The 9,717-nt window shown below is 43.2% G+C and overlaps 1 protein-coding gene across 5 annotated transcripts in view; it reads left to right on the forward strand.

The window, feature by feature from the left end:
• Window positions 1-8,203, forward strand: part of Cnot4 (CCR4-NOT transcription complex subunit 4) — a 107,227-nt gene extending 99,024 nt beyond the window's left edge. For 2 of the 5 annotated variants that reach the window (XM_036180296.1, XM_036180297.1), the window contains exons 11-12: window positions 5,342-5,554; window positions 6,230-8,202. In XM_036180296.1, the coding sequence (XP_036036189.1) occupies window positions 5,342-5,554; window positions 6,230-6,531 (515 nt within the window). In that variant the 3' untranslated portion in view covers window positions 6,532-8,202. Of the gene's footprint in view, window positions 1-5,341; window positions 5,555-6,229 lie in introns of all 5 variants that reach the window. The other 3 variants (XM_036180299.1, XM_036180300.1, XM_036180301.1) reach the window with 3 other exon arrangements.
• The last annotated feature ends 1,514 nt before the right edge of the window (window positions 8,204-9,717 follow it).

Here is a 9,717-nt window from a genome sequence, read left to right on the forward strand (position 1 = left end):
GCTTCAGAGAGATTGGCTTGTTTTTGGAAAGAACCATTTGTTCATTGCATAATGCACATTAAAATTGAACTTTGTATAGGGTCTTCAAGTCTGAGTTGTCTTGAAATAAGGAGGAAAAGTGTATGATACCAAGCTCCATGATATAAGTATTGCTCATCCGGGGTGTGTGTGTGTGTGTGTGTGTGTGTGTGTGTGTGTGTGCGCGCGCGTGTGCGTGTGTGTGTCATCTAGAAGGGTCTTGAGTGAAAGAAAGATTTTTGGGAGACTGAGTAAGAATGAACTGAAGAGACTCAGGAAGCATTTCAGTGAAGTAGAATGACAGGTACAGTTTAAAAACACAGCACATGTCTAACTGGGCCACAATTTCCAATGATGTCATTCCAACTTCCTTACACTGCTGGAAACAAACTTTAACTTTCAAACATTTTGTTAAGGTTCCTGGCATTTCCCCCTCGAGCTCTTATTACTTGTGTTCTTAGAGTTTTTTTTTTTTTGGGGGGGGGGTCTAAAATCTACTTTCAGGACTGGGGTGAAACTCTTAGAGTTTTGTCTGTGCCCAGGCAACTCAGCTGTGCCATTCAGTGTGTCTTGCTGTATAATAAACATAGTCCTAGAAATCTGAGTATAAACTCAATCATTTAAGTGGAATATTTTTCATAAGCTGAATGTATTTATGTCTGAAAGGCTTTTTGACAGTCATAGTCCCATATTAATAAGTTGCAGTGATTTTTGCAGTTGTCCTAAAGGATATCTTTATATAAAACCTCTAGTATGAAAATTTTTTTATATTCCCTAAAGTTTGGTTAGGCATAGTTCATTTATATTTGAGTCACGTGAAGGTAGGCTACTGAGGTTTGAGGGAGTTAGGTTTTCACGCAGTAAGTGCTGATGAGGGTGGGCTTCAAACGCTCTTGAAATAGACTGATGGGGAGTAGCAGTGTGGAGATGGATGAAGGCCATTCCTGTGCCCTGCTGGAGATGCAAGATGTGGGGGCTTTGATTTTGAATGATGAGAGCAGAGAAGAGCAAAAGGAAAAGTTTTTGGAGTAACCATGAGAAAGCTTGAAGACTGCCTGCCGTATAGGATGAATTTCATGGCTGCTTTCCAACTAGGACTCCCAGTGATGACTTCTCACAGAGGAATTTAACTTGAAATATGAGATCTCTGGTCCCAGTACTGCAGTCTATAATTGAAAACTAAGAATTAGGAGCAAATTTGTGAACCAGCTCTTCCCACCCAAGCGTAAGAGTGGGAGGACTTGGCATGTCTGTAAATTTAGTTGTTTCAAACTTACTTAGTTGATGAGTTCTACATGTTTACAGTCCTTCCAGTGCTAATTACATACTTAAAAAATAAAGTTAGTATGGTTTTTACCTAAGATACATTTAGTGACTTGATCTTCTTTGTACCTTGCTTGGCCCTTTCCAAGTTCTGCTTGTGGAGCGAGTCCTTTCCATTTTTTCTCCTCTTTGCAATGTTGTGGCCATGGGCAGATATGCTAAGCAGATTGGCCACACAGCACCTCTGTGAGGACAGTGGCCGCCAAGGCTAGGTTCCTGAGAGACCTGTATACTTGGCCAGTTCGCAGCAAGTAAGAAATCTGCTGGCTCATTGGGAGTTACAGGTGACCAATAGAGAAACACTTGTAGTCGGTCATTTATCAGAAAATGAATATGCTTGTGATGACTTCTCTATTTTATTCACATAGGGGTAAGGCAGTAGAGTTTGGCTAAGAGACTAAGTGTGCTACATGTTCAAGGTTATGTTGACAGGCAGCCCTGTAGCTGCCTTTTGCAGCCCAGTGTTTTCTTCAGTAGACCCTGATGACTTGCTTGAAGTGAATTCCTAGTATGAATCCTTAAAAGAAAATTAAGATAGATCAGACTAAGTCAGTGTGGCCCTAGTGCTGATGCTGTTTGGAGAGGGAAAGTATAGAGCCTCAAAAGCAAAGGAATCACCTTCCTTTGTCAGTGTCCTAATGGGTGGTTTTGCCCCCACCTTCCTCCCAGGACACCTAGAATATCTGCAGATACATTGTATTGTCACAGCTGGCATCTGGAGGGTATGGTGCTTGTAAGCATCCCACAGTGTGTAGGACAGCTGTCACTCAAGGATTGTAGTAGTGTCCAAATGCAGGACAGTGGCTGCCAAACCAGGGTGTGGCTCAGTGACAGAGCACTTGCCTAACGCCACTGCCCTCGCTCCAAAAACAAACTTTGCTGTGTCCAGGAATGGACTTGCTAGAGGTCTGCCATCAAAACAAATCCAGGTCAAGCTATGAGGGTAGGGAAGATGGAGCTGTGTTGATGAGGTTGGTGTCCTTCCTCTGCACTGACACTCAGCAGTAAAGAAGGGGGGTGAAGTAAACTGTTCTCCTGAGCTCCTTAGAGTATGTTCCCATTCCAAGAGCTTTGTGAGTCTAGCCTTGTGTGCTGCCCCCCCCCCATCTCCACTGTAAGCCACACATTATCTATGCTCTTAGGCTCCCAGAATGTTTAGGCACCTGCTTTATTTTGAGTGTGCGTATGGGAGAATAGCTGTTTGTTGTTTTTCAGTACAGATTATTAAAAATGATAACTAGGTAATATTTCCCAAGCTCCCTTACATTCAAACTGTGCTGGGAAGATCATGGTTCCCCCTTGTTTGTGTGTTGTGTACCACAGATGACGGTCTTTGGCAAACACTATAGCTGAATTGTATTATTTTGCAATCAGGGGAACAAATAGCCTTTGATTAAGAAGAAAGAAAAAGTGGGCTTTATTTTAATACTTTATTGGTAGGCAGCAAAGCGTAGATGTAAGGCACAGAGCTCTTGGAGAGCCCTGCTTTGCTGCCTCTTGAGTGTACTGTGTTACCAGCTTCCTAGTAAACTCTCCTGAATATGTTACTCTTTAAGTGGAGGTAAACCTTCTTTCCTTTCACTTTTGGAAACGTGAAGTAACAGTTAAGAACGCATTGTGAGTGAGGTAGGGAGGAGAGAAGCCAGTTGTTGGCTTGGGCATCTCAGTGACCTGGACCATCCAGAGCAGCCAGGAGCATTTGCCACCCTTTAGGCCTTCTCATGTAGTTAGTTACACAGCATCATTTCTTGCCAAGGGAGTTTGCATCCCTTCTAGGAAGGTTTCTTTTCTCAGGGCTCAGCTTTGCTCCATAGAACAGGATTCCAAGTTCATCCTCCTGCCGGTTTCATTGCTTTAGAAACTAGACTGTGTCTTACCCACCAAAACTCTTGTAACTGAACACATCCTATGATTTCAGTTTTTACCTGGGGGATTTTGTTTATATGCCTAGTGCTAGTTATGGACCTAGCAGGAGACACTGACAATTATATTTTCAATTAGAATGTTTTACCCCAGGATTGGTAGATCCTGGGGGTAGAGTATAGTTGGTAGAATGTTTGCCTAGTTTGCAGCCCTAGGTTTGAGTTCCAGCATCATGTAACCCTGGAATGCACCTGTATTTTCAGTACTCCAGAGGCAAAGGCAAGAGGATCAGTCATCCTTACCGATACAGAGTTCAAAGCCAGCCTAATACACATGAGACCTTGTCTCAAGGGGGGGGGGGTTTGGGGGGTGTAGTGTAGCTCAGTGATAGAGTACTTAACCTAGCTCATCAGAGGTCCTGAATTTGACCTCCAGTAACACAAGGAGGGCTGGGTATCCTGGCTACAAAGTCCAGCCTGTTCTTAAGGTGTGTTATTTCTCTGTCCTGATAGATAGGCTGGCTACCTTAGGTGTTCCCTTAGATATTTGACTCTTTAAAAAAAAAAAAAAAAATCAATTGTCTACACAAAGTAGACCAAGAGAGAGCTTGATAATAATTTTTTTTTTCAAATATCCCTCAGTGTCTGTTTTCAAGTTGCCAAAACAAGTTCTGTAAATGAGGGAAACTTTTTTTTCTTTTGAGGCAGTCTTGCTGTATTGCCCTGGTTCTCCTGCCCTGTTCACCTGTGGGTTACTAGCTAGAAATCAGGCATGCACTAGTTGAAAGACATGTCCCTGACACTTCTGCCTCGCACGGTTGTTGTGAGGGTCAAGCGAAATCATTAACTGTGCACTGTGCCTTGTAAGTTGCAGGGCACAATTCAAATGAAAATAGTTGGCAGGTGTGAGAAGGGTAAGGTTAGTAAGAATACCAGCTGTGAAGTAAGAGTGAGTTTGAGGACACCCCCACGTTGTTTTGTTTACCCAGTGTAGTGCTCACCCTTCATTTCAGTCAAGTTCAGAGATGAGCTTCCTTGCCTTTAGTTGTATTTGTCTTTCATAAATAAGGATAGTACTATAAAATGCTGTATTTGCTGAAACCAAGTAGAATCTGACTAGGTCAATGATGGGGCGAAGCAAAATTGGAAAATTCTCAGTTTATCAGAGAGCACAGACTTGCCTGATCAATCATTGTCACTGTTGATATTAGCCTCCATGTTGATTGGTGATCAGTTCTGTAGAAAGAGATATTTTTGCTTTTTAAAAACTGTAGTTGGTTATTTGTTTCATTCTTAGTTTCAATAATTGTTCTAAGGAGTTGTTAGACTTGGTCTTCCCCAGCCCCAAATATCATGTATGGATTCTGAACAGTAGTAAATCCGTGTAAGCCACAGTTGATACAAACCCGATTTTACATGGTAGTGGCTTCTATTTGACACTATCCATAACTATCTGGAACCAGTAGGACTCCACGGCTCAAACTCTGTGACTAGTGGAGCTGAAGAGGAATGCGGAGCAGAGTGGGCAGAAGCCAGCATCAGCTCTACCAAGAGGTGCCTAGCCCCTGCTTGCTGCTCTTCAGGGAAAATGTCCTTCCCAGATTCAGAAGTCTGTTCATTATCTGATTCTACCCCTGAAATGCATTCCCAGTTTTATAATTAGGAGAACTCCACTTTCTTTTATAATTACTGGCTTACGTTTATTCTTCATAAAATGATTTTCTTCTGTTTAATGGACTCAGAAATGAGCTCCTATAGAGAACTTCACAAATTTTTTTTTTCAAATGGTGTACATCAGCTGAGCTGGCTAAATTTTGCCTCACTGACTGAAACTTGTAGCTGGTGCTGGCTTGTCTCTAGAACATCGAATCCTGCAGCTGGATTATTGATTTGCACACATGTAGTAGTCAGGAGGCCCCTCCCCATCAGCCTGAGAAAACTTCCTCTCCTTCCCTTGAAGTCCCTGAGCTCACAAGCAAAGTCCTAACCCAGTTTGTCTTGCTAGGACGACCCATAAACGCTCAGTAAAGAAAGAATAATTCCTCTCCCGCTTAACCACTAAAGAACAGCATATGTTTCTAACGTCAGCTTTTTATTTTTTTTTTTATCTTTCATTTTTTTGTTGGTAAACCTCCCAGACAACAACAGTTCTGTAGAGAGTTTAAATATGAAGGAATGGCAGGACGGGCTAAGGGCACTTCTACCCAACATTAACATCAACTTTGGTGGACTGCCCAATTCTTCTTCCCCCTCCAACGCCAACCACAGTGCACCACCGTCCAACACTGCCACCACCGACAGCGTGAGTTGGGACAGCCCTGGCAGCTGGACAGACCCAGCCATCATCACAGGTAACTTCCCCGCTCCCTTCAGCTCCACCCGCAGCCATCAGTGTGGTTTTAGCACCGATTCAATCAGAACAGGGTCTTTCCGACATGAGTTCTTTTCACAAAGCCTGATTCATTCTTAGGGTCATGGTGAACCTGTCAGCCTAGTTGCGTGCCTCGGTTGCTCCTTTTGGTATAAGTAGGTGTTACCGTCTGGCAGCATGCGTGTAGTTTGTAGGCCTCAGAGTATAAAAGGGTCTAACTGAGCCATCTTAAAAGAAACATACTCCACTCTTTATAAAGCTCTCTATATAAGGCTGTCCGTGTATGTATCCCTGCTGGAGAAGGGCAGGCGCGCAGCGGGGATCCTGGGGTTCTCTGGGGGAGGCTGTTTGTTTGGGGCGATTCAGGGACTTGTTTTTCACTGTTCGCCTCTGAAAGTGAGGGAGTAAGTTTGTAGTTGAAGAGGAACATAGCGGAACAGGAAATCTTGGTCACTGCTGGAGAAGAAGGAGGATGGCTAAAGAACATTTTTAAAAGGTTTCATTTGGAAATTTAAAATTGTAATATATTTATTTCTTGGGTAAACAAATCACTCTTTAAAGTTTATCTGAGTAACTTGGTGCTCTTTCCTTACAAACTCACCTTTTTTTTTTTTTGTTTTTGTTTTTGTTTTTTTGTCTCCTGTTTCCTCTGTAGGTATTCCAGCATCTTCAGGAAACAGTTTAGACTCTATTCAAGATGACAATCCTCCACACTGGCTAAAATCCCTTCAGGCCCTCACAGAGATGGACGGCCCCAGCGCTGCCCCGTCACAGACCCACCACAGCGCCCCCTTCAGCACACAGATCCCTCTGCACAGAGCCAGTTGGAACCCCTACCCACCTTCTTCAAACCCTTCCAGCTTCCACTCCCCACCCCCAGGCTTTCAGACAGCCTTCAGACCCCCCAGCAAAACCCCCACAGATCTGCTACAGAGTTCAACACTGGACCGCCACTAAGAAAGAGGAGTTCAGAAGGGCAGGATCTGTCCCACCCTGTGTTCTCCCTCTCAGCCCACTCACAGTTCCCTTCTCATCTCTTACGTTCTGAAGAATCCAGTTCCTGGTCATTTTTTTTTCTCCATACCCCCAGATGCAATGTGGTCACAGCGTCTCTACCATCTTTTCTTTAATAAGTTTCGGTTGATCCAGCATTTGAGTGAGTGACACTATTGAATGTTCCTTGGGGGAAAATGCCTTTTTAAGCAGAGAAAAAAGAAAATCAAAAGGCAGTCTCAATACTTAGAAAATTACTGTTTGTCTGTCGCTCATAATAATGACATAGTCTGCTTAGCAGAAAATGACGATTAATCTTTCGGAAAGGTCAAGGAAACACATTATCAACTGCAGACGAAGACCAGGCTGATTTGAAGGAGATTGCTAAGTGCATGGGGGAAAGCAGTGGGCCTGGCATCCATCTTGTATTCAGCTTTTCACTATTGCAGGAAAAATGCTTTTCATTTTAAATTCTTTATTGAATTGACAGGGAGGACTCAATTGTGTTGTTAAGCAAAGGGATTTATTGGAAGTTGATGGCAAGATAAATTGTCTGTAGGGAGGGAGAAGTAATTTTTCAAGGAGAAAAAAATTTTGGCTTTAGATTTAAATTCAGATGTTTTAAAGGAAAAAAGTATTCACAGAGTTAATACCTATCCATAATATAAGAGCTGAATTCTAAGTGATTTCCTCAGTCTTTCTCCTCTGTCGGGATCTTTTTGTCTTTGACCTAAGTCCACCTGGCAGGGCACTCTGAGCCAGCACTGCTCTGGGGCCATCTGATCACCAACAGGAGCAAATCTCTGACCTCCTTGCCTGCAGCTTTTACTTAACCCTGTAGTTTCTGGACTTTTGTGCAGTATTGAAAAGACAGGAGAAAAGAAAACAAACCTGGTTATAACCTGATGCTAAAACTAAAAACAAGGAAATGTACCTCTTTCTTCAGAATTAAAACTAAAATCTTAAATAAAACAGAAAACTTGATGGTGACCATTGGGTGATTGTTGGTTTTGTTTTTCCAGTTTGTTACATGTGAACTTGAAATATTATGTGATACAATGCCATTTGAGTTTCCACTAGATTTGTACATCTTCAGCTATAGAGGATGGTTTTGAAGGACGTAGAAAACAAAGTCAAAGTTGTTTTTGTCAGTCACCACTAGTTTTAAAGATCAGCCTTATTGCTCACAACAGTTCCTTTCCAGTGGCTTTCAGTAGCTGAGACCTCTACTGGGCTGTTAGAGATGCAGAGCAGACCTTCCCAGCTGAGAAGCCACTTGCCAGGAGTGGATGGGATCCTGACCCGCTGAGATGGTTCTCCAGGAAGACCTAGCAGGAGCGCAGCACCCTAAGAGCATCCCCTTACCAGTTAGAGGAAGGATGCAGAAGCCCCAGGGTGGGCAGTCAGACATACCTGTTATGGCCATGGTAGGGGAGTGCTTGGCAATGGAGAGGGGAAGGTGGGAGGAGTGCTTCCTCCCAGAACCCTAGGAATCTATATAGTTTGTATGTCTTGTCTTATTTAGACTGCACCCAGTTGGCAATCTTGTATGCGATGTTCAAAGGGAATCTTCTAGAGGACAGAGTAGATTTAAGTTGTATATGAGGTGCTTTGGAGTTGATTTTTTTTTCCTCTTAATCTACTTATTTTCACTTTTACTTCATTTAAAGAAAACAGTTTTGGGCTTTTTTATGCAAGCACACCTAAATCTCAGCACTCAGGAAGCTGAGACAGGAGGATTGCCATGAGTTCCTGGTCAGCCTGGGATATGAAATGAGACCCTGTCAAAAGAAATAACAAAGTAAAAATAAAACAGTATTGTAGATAATAAACAGTGTATTCTCAAATATCACAAGTACAGGCTGAACAAGAGGATAGGAAAAACAAGTCTTACAAAATAACCGAAATGTTACAATGATGTGAAAGAACTGGGAACCATGGCTTTGCCCTGTGACCTTTGCTTTCCTCCCCTGAACCTTGACGGTGTACTGCTACAACACTGAGGAAGCACAGGCCTTTTCAGGAAGCAAACAGGGAATCCTGCAATCGGTGTAGCAGTAGAAATGCTACTTTTTCTGTGAAACGACAGTGTGTTTAATGGATCATACCTACTCTATAAAGGTGTAGCCACTGTTTAAGAAATAACAATGACCTATGTGCCTAGCACAAGCTAAAAATGGCCTACAAGATTGTAGCATTTTGGGCACCTCTCTGTCCCACTGCTGGGCCTTTGCTTACAACCCACAAACATTACCAGCCATTACCTTCACTTCTTGTCAGTTTCCCCTCTGCCAGCTGTTCTATCCTGTTTTTAAAAGCTGAGTGATAGAGCAGGCCAGCAGTGGCAGGAGAGCAGTGCCATCTCCGGGGGCTTTTTGAAGATCAACTAGAGTCTCTGGTCACAGTTTGGTGTTAGCTTCTCTAGTAAGTTTTAAAAGCCGGCTTCGGGAAGACAGTGGGGCAGGTCACAGTGAGTCCTAGGGAATCAAGACTCACCAGTAGTAGTACCTGATAGGTCTGCTGTGTGAGGCCAGTACCAGATGCTTGGGGCTCACTGTTTTCTGTACCTAAGCTTGCTTCCCTGCCGTCTCCTCGGGTAAATTAAAAAAAGCACAATGCTTGGGGTGGGATGTGTGGGACTGGTCAAGGCATGGATGGCTTGGACAAAGTGAGGAATATAGAAAGGACCTGGACCAAAGTGGCAGGCGGCCTGTGCTTGCAGCACATGGGAACTTTGGTATGAGCAACTTTACTGTGAGTATCTCAGTCATGTGGATCTGATGTGTCTTGGGTATTCCTAAGGCCTTTCTCTTCCTGGGTCCTCTTTTTCTTGCATTCTGAGTATTATTCCCTAGCCTTTTCTCCTCCAGTTTTATACTTTGCTGGAAAGACACATTCCAGTAATTTCTTGAGAAAAGATTGGGGGGACAAATGTTTTCACAATGTATATGTCTGAAATTAATATTGTACAGTTTAGCCCGGTGAGTACAGTGTTCTAAGTAACATATTTTTCTCTTAAGAAGTTTGAAGGTGTTGTTCTATCATCTTGCTTTCAGCATTACTGTTGAAAAGCCAGGAGTTGGGGATTTAGCTCAGTGGTAGAGCGCTTGCCTAGCAAGCACAAGGCCCTGGGTTCGATCCTCAGCTCCA

Source organism: Onychomys torridus, chromosome 3 (assembly GCF_903995425.1).
Source record: "Onychomys torridus chromosome 3, mOncTor1.1, whole genome shotgun sequence".
In the NCBI taxonomy this organism is placed as follows: domain Eukaryota; kingdom Metazoa; phylum Chordata; class Mammalia; order Rodentia; family Cricetidae; genus Onychomys; species Onychomys torridus.